Genomic DNA, 16,239 nt, shown 5'->3' on the forward strand with positions numbered 1-16,239 from the left:
CCTAAAGGTGGACTACGACTATTACAGTACTATAACGCAGTTCTGTGCACTGCTGTGTCCAATTATTCCCCCTTTCCAGCCAAAATTACCTTTCTCGCCTCTTTCTTTTAAAAAATGTTAAAAACGACGGGTGAGCGGGGAGTGTTTATTCACGACACAAGTTGAACTAAGCTACCTGCCATGCCATTCTTCGGGTAAGAAAATTGAAGGCCGAGAATGGAAAAGAAATCCTACCGTGAACAGTCCTATAGCTTCTCTGGAAAGAAACCACCCACTGCCCAGAGGAAAATAAGAGTGCCACCCACTGGCATTATTATAGCTGAAAACCAACATCGTGTATGAGGAAATTCAAAATAACCCGAGACCGCCTCGTAGCCAGGCGACAAGAGCCGCTCCGCCAACGCCCGACCGCGGACCCGCCTCCCGTCTCAAACTAATGACGCCTCTGTGAGCGCCATCAGGCCGCCTTGTCCTTCTCCGAGCCGGGGTGTTTCTGGGTACCGCGAGAATTGCTCTGACTGCAGGTCACTATGCCGGTAGGGCCGGGATGGCTGAGGAGCTGCTGCGCGAAGGCGACCTGGTAGGCTCAGCCCTTCGGCCCTCTCTGACGAAATGGCACCCCGAGACCGTCCGGTAGTGGCACTTCAGGCCGCCATGCGCAAACGCGGGGCTCGAAAGCGCCTCAAGTTTCGGGCCGAAGACGTCTGCTTAGAGCGGAGTGAGTAGCGAGGCCTCGGCGTCGTATCCGATGGCAGCCATTGTCCCCTGATCAGCTGCCCTGAACAGTCGCTTTCTTTCCGCAGTGACCGTGGCCGACTATGCAAATTCGGATCCTGCCGTGGTGAAATCTGGACGCGTGAAAAAGGCCGTGGCCAATGCGGTGCAACAGGAAGGTGAGTTTGCCCGAAAAAGCTCACCGAGGGGTTTAAACTTAACACCTTGCTGGGTTCGATTTTCTGGGCTTCTATAATAGCATTCTGGAGCATAAAAGAACTACGGTGACATTCCATGACAGAACAGGTGAATTTGAAACTCAGTGACACACAAGGTTACCAGAGGTTATGCAGCGGTAAAATCAATTACACTTTAATTTTTTAAAAAAAATATGTTTTGCGATAGTTGTGAGCAGTCCTGTAGCTTCTCTGGAAAACTGTCAGGCAGTGTCTTACTTTCTATTGCAACAAAATCACTTTAATAGTATGCTTGCAAACTTTTCTGTATTATGTGTTTAGCACTTTAATTGATATATATTTATTCTGTCTCAATCATATTTGTTTTATGCCGTCGGAGTTGTAGATGGCAAATATATCACAACTGCCTGTTAGATGTTAAGTAGATGTTTCCTGATTTTTTCGAACTTTCAAACCCTTTCAGGACTGAATTTATTCAAATTCATATAGGATATACTTTGAAAACAAGATACAAATTGAATAGTGAACTTGATTAACAATAGTTCTACATAAATTTATTCAGATTAGTCTTTTAATATATCTCTTAATTGGATAGCTGTAGCAAATAAAATCAAATTGAAAAAGGCATTACAGCCTTAACTTTCACATTCTTGAGTGTTTATTTGTATCCTAAAAGGATAGTTTGGAACATTCAGCACAGAATTGTTTAAACATATTTAGATTACAATTTGACTATCAGTTCTATCTTTGTAATCAAGTAAAAGCTTATGCAAAGGTACAATGTTTTAAGAACTCACTGCCACTATCCAGAAATAATTTAGAAGTCTATATAAAATATTAGTCTAAATTGATGTTGTTCTCTTTTATTCATTTTCCTAGTAACATTTATATGAAGGGTGGAGGTGTGTTTTTCCCCTGTTCTCAGGGAATAATGATAAGCATTTATCAATAGGTATTATAATACAAATTGTTTCTGTTTAAGGGATAGTGAGATAAACAATATGTCTTTAATTACAACATGAACATTTGGGTTTTTACAATAATTTTCCATGTTTTTCCCTTATAGAAATATGTTTTCACATTTTTCCTTATTGTCGACCTATAAGCTATATTCAACTCTAAGCTCTCTTAATTTTATAGCCATAGAAGTGTAAACAGTTCACTCTTTTTTAACTTCTAAACTATCGGCAACATTTTCTTGCATCATGATAGCACTTAATGTTCAAGGATAAATGAGCAAGAATATTTGCTTGAGAGAAGTTCCTAAAATAACAGAGAACACAAAAAGGTCATTTAATAGTGAATGCATTAACATTAGCCTAAAAATTAGCTTAGGATCTCTTGCTTCTCGATTGAAATACTGACTCACGCACAGTTGCTGTAGTAGTTCATTTTCTACTCAAGAACAAACAGGTAGAAGTCAAAGCTTGCAAACCAAAACAGAATCTTTAACAGACACTTGAATAATGTTTTTAACAAAAGCATACGGAAAAAGTTCAAAATTAATCTAAGGTTCTGAAGACCAAATCAGGGTTGTCATCCAGGTAGTATCCATACCAATTCCCACCCAGAAGCCAGAGATCAGGCAGTTTTTTCCAGCAAAGGAAAATGAGTTACGGCTGTTTCTTAAATCAGGCAGTAGCCAACTGCCACTAATCAAGAAATGTACTCCTTTGCTTGGCAAGAAGCCTCATAGAATGGCTCTGTTCTCCTCTCAACTTACTGGGGTGCAGAACAGGTGGTATTCTGCCGTTCACACCAGTTCGGGAGAACTGGTAGTGGCGGCGGCAGGAGGCTCTGCCCAGAAGTCATCACAGACGCATGCATGCACGCTCCTGGTTCCAAACCGATAGTGAAGGTAAGAGGATTTCATGCCTGGTGCAGAAGCTGGGAAGTCTTACATCATCTAACTGTTCCAGCTGTCTAGGTGCTGTTCTTTTATCAGCCTCATGTGATTCTTAGCTTTGTGTCTCCTTAGGTTGACATTCCACAGGTTTTGCTGGAGCTTTTTCTTCAAAGTCAGAGCAGCATCTGAGTCCTAGTCTAAGTACTCAAAATCATTTAACCTAGCTAGGGAAATCATGTTTGTGGTTCCATAGGTGGCTCTTGCAGCAACACAATGGCAAGGGTATTGGGCTTTTTCTGTGACGGAACCTCAATTGATAAATTTGCTTTAATTTTAATTTCCTTGTAATTTTTCCTGATTTTAAAATAACTGTATATCCCCTCCATTTGACCAGAATTTTTCCTTTTGGGATTGATGGACAAACAGTTGGGGGGAAATCATGGAACTTTGGTTTTGTATATGATAATCGCAGTGAGAGTAGTGTATGCACAAAGATAGAAAGATTTGACAATACTTACAATGGAAGAATGATTGGAGAAGATAATGGAACTTGCTGAGATGACCAAATTGACTTGTTTGATTAGAGAAAAAATAATATCTATATTTATTGCTGAGTAGAAATCCTTATGGATTTTTTGTATAAAACAGAAAAATAAACTTAAAATAAGTTTGATGATTAGACAGGATAATTATTGAAAGAAAAAAGTCATATAACTATAGAGAAAGAGCTAAATCTCTTAAGTCAGTCCTTAACATCTTAAAAAATAAGTTGATTTTACAATTGTAGTGGCTAAACAAAACAAAATTGTTAGGCTAATAATGTTGGAAGTCTTGACCACTGTAGGTCACTATAAAAAATGAAAGTCTACCATAATCTTAATATAGGGAAAAATAATATCCATATGTTAGGACTACTGTTTCAGGATTTTTCACCCACCCTGTATCTTGCTAATTCAGCTAGTGCAAATCACTATATTTGAGGTTTTTCTTGTCCCAGTCTAACATCCATCTTGATCCTCTTTTATCCAGCTGCAGGTCTCCACTATCAATTTATTCAGTATATTTGTTTTCAGGACACTGCCCTTTTTCCCCACTTCCTCTACCAGAATGTCTGTTGGCTACCTTTCCTAATACACTCCCTTGGTCCCATTCTAATTAGCCTGTCTCTGCTTTCCTCCAGAATTCAGATTCTTTATCACCTCTCTTTTTCTCAAGCCTCATCTGTCTAGTTTTTCTTCATATTTCTTATAAACCAATGCTTGTTCTATAACTTTTGTCCAGATAATCTGCTTTTAATGTCCCTTCCTTAACCTCTCTGGTTCTTGGGATAACTTTCAGTCTTTCACTTTCTCTTGTGAAATTTTCCTTCTTAAATGAACCTTAACCACATGTTTCTTAATGCAAGCCATGCCACCAAGCCATTTCAAGCAGCTGGAGGTTTCCTCACTACTGGAATGGAGTAATAATAGACAAAAAATTGTCTTTCATATAAGGAATGCATGTTGTCCCACATGACAATCAGAATGACACCTTTCTTTGTGCCTACTGGCCCCCAAAAGAATTTGGATTTAGATCTTCCTATTTTTCCTATTGTCTCTTCTCTGGTGGTTTGGATTATCAACATGAATTTATTTTACATTCTTGATTCTAGGACATCTGCTAATTCTTATATCTCAAATTATTCCATTTATTTATGATTATAGTGAAATCACTCTGTGGTTTGGAAGCATCTTTCGTACCCACTGATGAAATACTATCTGTGGCAGAGTCCTGTGACAGTGGCGATGAAATGGATTCTAAATATTTCACCACTGATGAATATTTCATGACTGATAGAAAAAAGAAAAGCAAGAGGCATAAAGGTAAAATCTATTGTTTCAACTGTTACTTTAACATAATTTCACTTTAACAATAAAATATTTTTATCTCTTCAGATAAAATCAAGCTGCTTTCTTCTTAAAGCATGGCCAGTTACATTGCTTGTTTTATATTTCAGAAAGCTCTGAGAGTGTAATAGGCAAAGAATATCCAATTGACATATGGTTGATGTTGGCATCCTATATACGTCCAGAAGACACTGTGAGTTTTTCTCTAATTTGCAAAAGGGCCTGGATTGTTACTTGTACAGCTGTATTCTGGACCAGACTTTATAGGAGGTATGACAGCTTGTGAACTCTTTATTCTATACGGTATATGTATTTTAATAGTTATGGGGTTTTTTATAAATTATTTGTGGTGGACACCTTTATGAATAGCATGCAGAGGAATTTGAGTATAAAAGATCAATGTTTCAATACTTAATGATGTATTTTGTTCTGAGATACAATTTTCCCAGAACTGTCCACTGATTCTTTTATATCCTTTTTGATCAGAACAATAAGAGATAACATACATCAAAATTTAGGGCTGTGCCTCACTTCAGATTTCATATAAAAACGTATCTCATAGCATGTTGGGGAACATTTGTCTGCAACTCCATAACCCAGGAACACTTTTCCTGGTATCACACAGTAATTGCCACACAACCACAGAAAAAAGCGCAACTGCTTTAAGGTTGCTTGTTCAAAAAACTAATCTATTTATATTCTGATACTCCAAAGTGCTTTTTTGTCTTTGAATCCAAAGCCTGCATAGCTGTATAAAATATGCATATATAATTGGTAGTATGGATTACAAAATATACATATGGTATAAAAACAATACCTCTTTGCATTATTGTCAAAGAGAAATTGCTGGGATTCATAGGAAGGTACTTGAGAGCTCGTAAATTAATAATTGCTACAGTTCTTTGGACTTGCAGAACTTCTGTGGCTACGAATTCAACTTCCATTATATAACTTAAGTAATTGCATTGATTTCCTTGAATCAGTTAAAACAGATTGTTTTAGATTTATGACTATTGCATGATAGAAAATGAATCACAGGGTCCTCCCTTGCATATAATATAAATTTACAGGAATGTTTTCCATTACAATGGCAATGCTATATTGCTAAGGAAAGGCATAGTGCAGGTATTATTATTTTTTATATAATTTTTTCTTTCTCTAATCCTTCAGCAGGAAATTGAATTCAAGCTAGTCTTTCTTTTAGGTAAACACAGCAATTCCTAACATCAGAACTTTTAGCTGGCAGCCCGTGATCTATTGGGTCATTATTTCAGAACTATTTCCTTTTCAGATTCCTCAATGACTGAGCCTCAATTCAGAAAAATATTCAGAGATATATCTGCCTTCAAAGTTGATCTATATGGCACAGTCAAATAAAAATAGTTGACAAAGTGGACCAGAGGGAATGTGCTGTGATATTTTGTATTATGTCATAAAATATTTTTAAGATCTGCCACATTTCAATTTTAAGGAAATTGTGGATTCTGGAGTTCAGACACATTCTGTTAGTCCATTTCAGGTACCTTGAAACAAAAAAAAATGTTTTACCTAATTAGAAGTTACAGGAATATGTTTTACTAGGGTCTAGATGGCCTAGAAATATTATTTAACCTAAAGGAGAGTGCCTGAATGCAGAGTCTCTGAACAGAGAGAAAAATTGAAGCATTTGATAAAAAATAGATTAATGGGGATTAGAGAAGAGACATTATGCTAGTTGGAGCATTCAACCAGAGTACCTCCCTAATCTCTTTCCTATGAGAGTTCAGAAGCTACATCTTGACTTTCTGGAGGCCTGCAGTTTACAATGATGGATACACGTTTGGAACTGCACTACTTAAATTGTACTGTTATTATTTTGTTTTCGAGGAATTAAGGATGGAAATGTTGGCAGGAGGCCTTTAGTCCCCCCATCAATGCAATTTCAATGCCATAATAACTGACAGTACAATTTCTTAAGCATCACAGAGAGAGGCAGTTAAAAGTGAGAATTAAAACAATTTGCTTCCCAAATGCCTCTTGCTTCTATTCCTATCCTTTACTTGGAAAACAAATGCCACCAAAGTCAGCTGTTATGCTTCCAGATTTCAATGGCATGATCTCAGAGTGCACAGCATGTATTTCATCCCTATATTATTCTTACAATTTTCATTTTTCTTATTTAGGCATTACAATAGGAGTACCTCCCTCCCAATCCGTTTACAGCCAGAATCAATGGAAAAGATGTACTGCCTTCGTGCATGTGTAATTCGTTCATTATACCATACATACAGACCTTTTATTTCCCGGATAGCCAGAAATCCAACAATCCCGGAGGCTACTCCAAGCAGTCTAAAAAATTCAAAAGTAAGTAACACTTTGAGAAGAAGAATTATTCCACTGAGAATTGGCAGATTTCTTTCAAACTAGTGAAAAGCATGCAATTGGGTCCACTTCCCAGTACATATTTTAGACAGATGTTGTCTTTATTAGGGGTGGTTTTTTTAGACTTCTACAAGCTTCTTAATTATGTTTTAGGTTTATTATGTTTGGCTGTTTAGTCTACCAATACAGAAATCAAAATGTTGAACCTTAAAATAAGTTTATTAGTTTTGGTTTCATGTTTGAGAGCAATTTTACAACTATGTATTACAAAATAAAGTCAGCTCAAGGTGGGTTTAGTTGATACCCAATCCAGCACCCAAAATTGATTTACCTCGTAAATGCTTTGTAGTCACATCACAACGGCTTTGGTGTCCACAGTTCGTAGCATACTAACAATTTGTATATCCTTTTGTGGGTAAAATTGGCACTAAAAAAGGAAATTAAATGTAAAAAATCTGTATTGCAGTAACAGTTACAAAATTGGTTACATTCCAAAAACAACAAAATTATTCAGTTCCTCCTTACAATTGTTGAAATGCACATCTTCCATATGTGCGTGGCACTATCTTTGTACACTATATTGTCAAAAAGCCTGTATGCTTAGACTTTGTTTTTCTTCTTTATAATCTCCTCTCATTTGTGGAGTTCCCCACAAACATTGAGCATGCAAAGTAGGAAGAGACTGGTATTTTTCTTTTTGGTTACTGAATCCAGCTTTTTCCTATTTAATTTCCCTTTCTCTTTCTCAGTGTAGCTTCTGTGGGACACTGGAGCTGTTGTGGTGTCAGCAAAAGTTGCCCTTAAAGACAGATCCACTGTTTGGAGCAGCATACCAGTTGGTACACATCTGAAGGGTAGGACAGCTGGCATGTGGATTATCTATGTCCTAGGAAATTCTTAAGCTATTTTCCTAATATTCCAGGTTTCACAGACAAGAGGGCTAATTCTACTAGCTGCATCCCTCTGAATCTAATGCAGGTAGTCCTCTTTAGTGACTGCCTCGTTTAGCAACTATTCACAGTTATGACAGTAATAAAAAGGTAACTTTGTGACCAATCCTTGCATTTATAACTTTCTCATGTCTGTAAAGCAAAGGAAAGCTGAAGTAAGATTATAAGCATAGTTGCAATTTCTTTTAGTGACCATTTTGCCTGTGGTCACTAAATAAGGATTACTTGTATGCAGCTGTAATAATTTGCTTTATAAAGATGAGATACTTACTCCTATAGTTAAAAAAAAAAAAGTAATATTGCTATACATGTCTAGACTTCCTTTTACCAAAATAATATTCTATCAGTTGTTACGTTAGCAAGATCTGCCTCTGCTTATTAATTTATTTAAACTTGTATGCCACTCAGTTCCCAATACCTCTGGCTTACAACAATCAACAAAAAGGAAATTATAATAAAACCAATAAAAGGATAAACGATTAAGCTTGGATTTTATTGATACATTCACTGTAGAACAGCTTTTGTCATAAAAGGTGATACGTTACTTTTCAAATCTAATGGATGTTTAATAAAGTTGTGAATGGACATCTTGTATGATAGTTATCTTCTCCATAAAAATCTGGAATGTCTGCCCTATTCGGGCTCCAGTAGTTTCTTGATTTTTTTTCTTGATAAAGGAAATAATGAGCAATTCTTAGCAATATTTTGAAATCATTATCTCTAGATTCTTTAGATTCAATTGTGGAAATATTTGTTTAAGTTCAATCACGGAACTTTCATTTTATTTCTATGTATCTATTTCTGTTCAGAAGACGAAGTGCACATTATAATACAATGATATCCTTTTTTGAAATTGATGCCAATGTTATTTACTTTATCCTCAAAGTGATTTGTTATAGTATAGAAACTCCAGACTGGATTGTTTTAATACGTTTATGTTCAATAAGCCACAATCTTCATTCCAAAGAGGTTGGAAGCCTAGTGCTTTATTGCTTTATGTCTGTATGTCCACAGACCACAACTCTTTCTCTTTTGCTCAATTAGTGCCTACTTTTCTGGTCTAAAAGGATTAACCAGCAGTCTTCACTGTGGGAATTCAGCTTCAAATTCCAAAGGCAGGTATGAAAGCTAAACATTTGTATTCCTGTCAAAATTTCATATTTCAGAATACCTCTCTATATTTATAACTCCTTGTTATACTTACACATATAACTGAGTGCATCTTGATTGGCAAGATGCATGTCTAGATTACAGTCCAAAAAAGATTCTGTTCATAATGGGGAATAGGGAAATTGGGGTATTTTGTAAAAATGCACTGCTGCCCAATCTGTTCATTTTCCTTGCTGGTGATCAGGGTAGAGCTATTCTTACCAAGTTGGAACATTCTACTAAAATTGTGACACAAAATGTACATTTCTCCCCAAAATCCTTCATAAGAGAGAAAACAGCATGAAATAGCATGTAGTGAAACAGATATAAACTGCACAAAATTTGTTATTGTGAGGGGTGGGGTATTAATATCAAACTCGAGTGCAATAGTTCCCATAGGTTTATTTCCTCTAAAGGTAACTCCTATAAGATATAAATTGTTTGTAGTTTACTTATGGTTGTTTATTAATGCAATGTGCTGTTAATCTTACAAGCTACTACATGTCATATTTGGACTACACTCTTAGTCATCTGAAATCATATCCATAGCAAAAGCAAGGGCCCATATTCAGACAAATATAACAATCTCCATTATAGCCAAGATTTGTTATATTAAAACTATTAAATGTCACATTGGCTTCCAAAAAAAAGTATAACATATGTAAGTCAGTCCTAATCCTTCAAAGACAGGCTACAAATTCTCCTGATTTGGTACCTAACTCTTCTCTAAGCTTGTAATTTGAAAGTTTGTAGAAATTGAATCAGTTTCTGGTTAACTAAATGAAATATTTCTCTTGAGTCTCCCAAGTTGAAGAATAAACGTTTGAAACCACTTCAACCACCTGTCCGGTATGCAGATGTTCACATGAACCCTGACCAAGACTGCTGTCTGTTGCAGATAACTACTATCGACTTTATATATATTCCTATAGTAATGGGTATGACAGTTACATTGGTAAGTATTGTGATTTCTTTGCTAATTTTCCGGTCTTTATATCAGGAATTTTGTTCACTTAATCTTGACCAAATAGTTTCTAAATTTGAAGTATTGTACTGGTAGTTCATGGATTACAGCTTTAATTGGGATCAGAATTTCCACCACTAAGCCAAGTGATTGTTAAGAGAAACATCATATCAATGCACTGCTTAGCAATAAGTCTCAACTGTGGTCATTAGGTGAGGACTGTGTGGTCATTAGACAAAGGTCTCACACTTCTGCCCTGTGAGAACTGCCTCCACTTTAACTGCTCTACTTCCCAGTGCTCCGTAGGCTCTGCCGCACCCAGCTGACCTTCACCTCCAACTGCTGATGAGCATCCACTTTGGCCTATGTGAGGCAGCTTCTGGCAGTGCTAAGATTTCTTCCCAGAGGCCGCTTGCTTGTTCTCATAATGCATTGGAAGGCTTATGAGGTGTTTTGAAACCTGGCAGGAGGCTTGCTGCAGAGCAGACCTTAAGGCAGCTCCACAGTAGTGTTGAGGCTGAAGTAGAGGCCCAGAGGCCCGTGGCAGCTGACTGAGACTGGCAAAGACCCCAGGCCTCTTTTTCAGCCCTAATGCTGTTGCCCAAAGAGTGTTGCTGCATAGGGCAGCCAAAAGGATAGAGATGGGGGAGACAGGCAGGTGGGAAGTTAAAGCGCTTTTGTGGTCGTCAGTGTGGGCAGACTGCCAAGTGCCTGAATTTTCAACACCTGATACATCACACTGTTGCTGCTCCCCATACCTTCAGAGATTGGACATAAGTACCATTTGTTCAACACCACCTAACTTTGAACGGTTCCTGAACAAATGGTCATCAAGCTAGGACTACCTGTATTTTTCAAATAAAAAAAGTCTTCAAGCAGGCACAGATAAAGAAAAATACAACTTTGAAAATCATATTGAATAGTCTAATAAGGAATGACTACCCCATGTGATTTTATTATAGACTACTGTATAAAGTTTCAGGGAAAGCAAATATTGCCTTGAAGGACTTGCTCAAAGACACAGTTCATTTTAAAAATATTTACAGACAAAATCAGTGTAAAACATTGAATAAAACGCCATTTGATTTTGGGGTTAAGGAAGCCTGTGTGAGATCCAAATTATTGAATAGCTTCCCATTTTTTTTCCTTTGCAGTTCACAATAAATGTGAGCACTGACATGCGGCACCACAGAGTGAAATTAGTATTCCACGATTCTCCAGTATGGAGTGGCAAGAAACCCAGATTTGACCATGGGATGCAGGTTGTAATGGACCCTGTGCACAGTGTGCATCTGTTTGATTGGTGGCATCCACAGTTTCCATCTTCACACATCTGAAGACTCCCAAGTTTACATCATAAATTGTACTCCGTGCTATTTCCATAAACAACAACAATTTGATAAGCCAGTCTGTGTATATGCTTAATCACCTCTTGGGAAATAATTTGTGCTAATAAGATTAGAAAGAACTTCTGTAAAGCATTTTATTATATGAAAAATAATTCATCTGCAAATATTTTGGTGCTAATGAAATTTGTCCTTTTGCTTTTTGAAAACAAAACACAGCAGAAATGTGTAACCAAAAGCCAACATGGGTTTCTCAAAAAAAAAAAACGCCTGATAAATCTTACTGCATTCTTTGACAAAGTGACAAAATTAGTGGACCAAAAAAATACTTGGACTTCATTCAGCATTTGATAAAGTAGACCAGAACCTACTTCTTGATAAGATAGAAAAATGTGGGTAAGATAGCATCACTACCACATGGATTCGTAACTGGCTGACCAACAACATTCATCGTATAGTTGTTAATGGAACTGCATCTACATGGAGGGAGGTATGCAGTGGGGTACCTGAAGGCTCTGTCTTAGGCCCAGTACTCCTCAATAACTTCAATGATTTACATGACATGGGGAACTTTGCAGATAATACCAAGCTGGCAGGAATATCCAATACTCCAGAAGATCGGCTTAACATACAGAAGGATCTTGACAGACTTGAACATTGGGCCCTAGCTAACAAAATAATATTCAGTAGTGAAAAAAAATAAGGTTCAGCATTTAGGCAAGAAAAACAATGCACAAGTATAGTATAGTAGGTAGTACCTTGCTCAATATTAGTAACTGCAAGAGAGAACTTGGAGTCGTAGTGAACAATCACTTAAATATGAGCCAGCAGGCTGTTGCAGCTGCCAAAAAAGCCAACACAGTCCTAGTCTACATTAATTGGGATAGAATCAAGATTACGTGCATTGTTAATATCACTTTATAATGTCTTGGTAAGACCACACTTGGAATATAGCATCCAATTTTGATTGTCATGGTGTAAAGATGATCTTGAAACACTAAAGAGTAAGAGAAGAGCAACAAAGATTATTAGGCTAAAACATGAAAGGTTGCAGGAATTGGGTATGTCTGGTTTAATGAAAAGAAGGACTAGGATTGACATGGTAGCAGTATCTGAGGGGCTGCCACAAAGAAGAAGACGTCAACCTGTTTTCCAAAGCACCTGAAGGGAGAACAGGAAGCAATGGATTGAAACTAATCAAGGAGAGAACCTAGAACTAAGAAATTTAGAACAACTAATCAGTGTGACAATTTGCCTACAGAAGTTGTGGGTACTCAATACTAGAGGTTTGGAAGAAGAGATTGGACTACCATCTGTATAGGTTTCCTGCCTGAACAGGGAGTTAGACTAGAAGACTTCAAAGGTTCCTTCCTCCAAGTCTTGTTCTGTGTAAACTGGCCCATTTTAGAGTGATCCAACTCTGGAATCTTCATTTTTACCGCAAATGGGCCTCTATAAACATCAGGAGGTTATGAGTTTTTGAAGTAGATTGTCTGGAACTGGAAGCTCTAGGTTGCTATGATATGGATGTGACCAAGCCCCAAATGCTCACATTAGTCTGTTCCATTTTAGTGTGAAGATTCTGGAAACTGGTTGGTCCAATATGGGACATTCTAATTACACAACCTTCCTTTGTAGCTAGTAACATTCACAATTCACATATTAGGTAGATATCCATTTCACTTCCACACGCAAAAGTATTTCAATGTGCCACTCCTATAAAAGTGTTTATTAATTCCAAAGACTGCCATTATCAATCATGTATTTATGGAAAAGAACTTTCAGATTAATGATTTATTGATTACATCTTCACAGAATATAGGTAGTCCTTATTTAACAACTGCCCCTTTTAGAGACTGCAGTTACAATAGTGATTAAAAAAATAGCTTTATGACTAATCCATTCGTAGATCTGTAAAGCAAAGAAAAGCTGAGTTTTTAAGCACAAACATACAGTATTTCATTTACTAATTGCTTTGCTTAATGACCAAGTTATTAGTCCCAGTTGTAGTCACTTAAGCAAGGACTACCTGTATGGAAAAACAATGGTGCTGATTCTCTTAAGTATGAATTTTACAGGTATGTTGGGACAGGCTAGACTTTTCATGTTTAAAATAGATTAATAAAGATTAATGTTTAATTATTATTTAGTATATTTTATCCTGTCTTTTTTTATATATAACAAGGTAGCAAACACACCTAATATTCCAGCCTCTTGTTTTCCCCACAACTGTGTTGTTGGATACAAAATGGTCAGCAAATAAATTTAATAAATAAATAAACTATGAGGTAGGTTGGGCCGAGAGAGTGGCTGACCCAAAATCACTCAAGTAGTTTTTGTGCCTAAAGGTGGCTTAGAACTCAGTTTCCTGATTTGATATTGTGATTTAAGGTTACCCCTTCATCCCAATATCAAACTGGCTCTCATTTACATGCAATTAATTAGATATCTATCATACAGAAATGAAGGTTTTCTCTAGAAACAAGAAAGGCGTATTTGCTAGTTGTGAAATGGAACAATTTGGTGACCATGGCTTCAAAAATAGGTAACGGGTAACTGGGTAAAGGATACTCTAGTTATAGAAAGAAAGGAGGAAAGCAAACTAAGAATAGATGATCAAGTTAGCATAATAGGAGATATGAATTGGTGTTAAACTACCTTTCCTAACTTAAAAGCTTTTTTCCTCCAGTACACAGTTGCTTGCTATACAACTTATCTTTGTGCTCTAAAAATCACTCAGATTGAATTGTCAGTTTTAATACAATATATACTATGTGTTAATTGGGGTATAAAATGGCCTATAATATTTCAAACAGGTTCCAGTTAAATATTCTTTTGAAGCTTTTCTTATGTTCAATATCTCTTAGTTTGGCTACAAATTTGTCTAATTTCAGCCATTAATACTAATGAACTTTCTGTCTGAAGTTTTTTTAGGTTTTTGTTTTGTTTTGTTTTGTAATCAGTATAGATTCATGTCTTGAAATCTTTGTGGAAGATTTGAAATTTCCAGCCAATTTTTTTCACAGATGGTTTTCTAGATTATATATGTATTTCTTTTTTAGACTCGTACAGAACATCCTATTTCATAGAATCTGCTAAGCCATATTTTACTTAATCATAAGTTGCTAAATAAAGCCCAGTTCCATGGGCTTATTTGAAACTGCAAATTTTGGTCCACAAATCATAAGAGACTACTTATACAGTCCAAATTAAAATCAGTTAGTGACAGATCCTTGGTGCTCTCTGAGCTTGGTTGGTTCCCCCCCCCCCCCAATCTAGGTATTTTTTAGGTATGTAATCTAGATTTTTTTTCTAATCCATTAACATCTCTAGCTATGATGATGTTACCTAGTTTGGGGAATGAAATGTCTGCCAGAAAACAACTAAGCTCAAAGAGGACCCACTCATTTTAATCCTGAGCTACAAATATTCTCCTTTACTGGTGTCAACAGTCAGTGCATCCACTATTCTTTAATCATCTTTGGGGTAATAAAAACAGATTGGTTTTCTGTTTTAAGAGATCAAACTGATCCCCCCCAAAATACATCATTTAATCCAATTTAAATGTAGCTACGTAGAATATGATTAGAAGCAAAGCTGTTGATTTATTCAACAGTACATCAGCAGTATCTTCTAGGACTGGGATAACGAACCTATGACACACGTGGCACGCAGAGCCATTTGTCAGGGCACACAAGGTGTTGCCCTGTAGCTGGCCAGCGTGCATGCAAGCGCTGGCCAGCTGATTTTTGCTTTTTTTTAGGCCATTTTTCTCCCTCCCCAGGCTCCAGAGGCTTTATAGGAGCCTGGGGAGGGCGAAAAGAGATTCCCCCGCCCCCGGAGGTCCTCTGGAGGCTTCAGAAGCTTCCCTGAAGCCTCCTGAGCATAAAGAAATGGCCCTATGGGCAAACCAGAAATTCGAGAACAGACTTCCGGTTTGCTCGTAGGGCTGGTTTGCGCCCTCCGGAGCCTTCAGGGGCCTTCCGGAGGCTTCTCTGAAGGCTCCGGAGGACTAAAAACAGCCCAATGGACAAACCCCGGTTTGCTTCCAGTTTGAGGGAAGGCTCCGGAGGGTGCAGACCGGCCCTACGAGCAAACCGGAAGTAACTTCCGGTTTGCTCTTAGGATTGTTTTTCGTCCTCTGGAGCCTTCAGGGAAGCCTCCGGAAGGCCCCTGAAGGCTCCCGAGGGTTTAAACCGCCCCTACGAGCAAACCGGAAATCCGTTCCTGAACTTCCAGTTTGCCTGTAGGGCTGGTTTTTTGCACTCCGGAGGCTTCAGGGAAGCTCCTGAAGCCTCCGGGGGGCCTCTGGGGGGCGGGGGAGGCTCTTTTCACCATCCCCAGGCTCCTATAAAGCCTCTGGAGCCTGGGGAGGGCGAAAAAAGCATGCAAAAATGGGGGGAAGCACCTGTCGTGCACATGCATGCTGGGGGTCACACATTGCATTATGAGTGCGGCACACCCGCACTTGACCCCCCTGCGCTCCCCCCCCCCCCGCTTTTGGCACACGAGGCCAAAAAGGTTCGCCATCGCTGTTCTAGGAGAACAGTTGATGTCACCATAAGAGTTTACAGGATCTTTAATATTACATTGCAAGAACTTCTAAAACCAGGCAGCTTTATTTGGCTATGAAGCTAATTTTAAAATCAACAATGTGACTGATGATCTAGCTTTCTCTTTCATAAGCAAGTTCCATATTTAATGTTTATCACTTTGCCCTATTAACCATTACCCCATGAATATTAGTTTTCTTCTCCACTTACGTTCATTTACAGATCTTACACTGTGTTATCTTTAATATAGTAGCCAAGCGTAAAGTAAGGCTA

The 16,239-nt window shown here is 37.8% G+C and overlaps 1 protein-coding gene across 2 annotated transcripts; it reads left to right on the top strand.

Moving 5' to 3' along the window:
* Positions 1-192: 192 nt before the first annotated feature.
* Positions 193-13,558, top strand: TMEM183A (transmembrane protein 183A). 2 transcript variants are annotated; one of them, XM_081947561.1, is made up of 8 exons: positions 193-718; positions 804-893; positions 4,461-4,619; positions 4,754-4,913; positions 6,806-6,986; positions 8,999-9,073; positions 9,912-10,058; positions 11,222-13,558. In XM_081947561.1, exons 1-8 carry the CDS (start codon positions 613-615, stop codon positions 11,402-11,404), a joined length of 1,101 nt encoding a protein of 366 aa, XP_081803687.1. In that variant the 5' UTR covers positions 193-612; the 3' UTR covers positions 11,405-13,558. The 2 variants fall into 2 exon arrangements, with proteins under 2 accessions (XP_081803687.1, XP_081803686.1); XM_081947560.1 differs by having other exon boundaries at positions 199-718; positions 9,903-10,058.
* The last annotated feature ends 2,681 nt before the right edge of the window (positions 13,559-16,239 follow it).

This window comes from Natrix helvetica, assembly GCF_964273705.1.
Source record: "Natrix helvetica genome assembly, chromosome: 3".
NCBI classification, from domain to species: Eukaryota; Metazoa; Chordata; class Lepidosauria; order Squamata; family Natricidae; genus Natrix; species Natrix helvetica.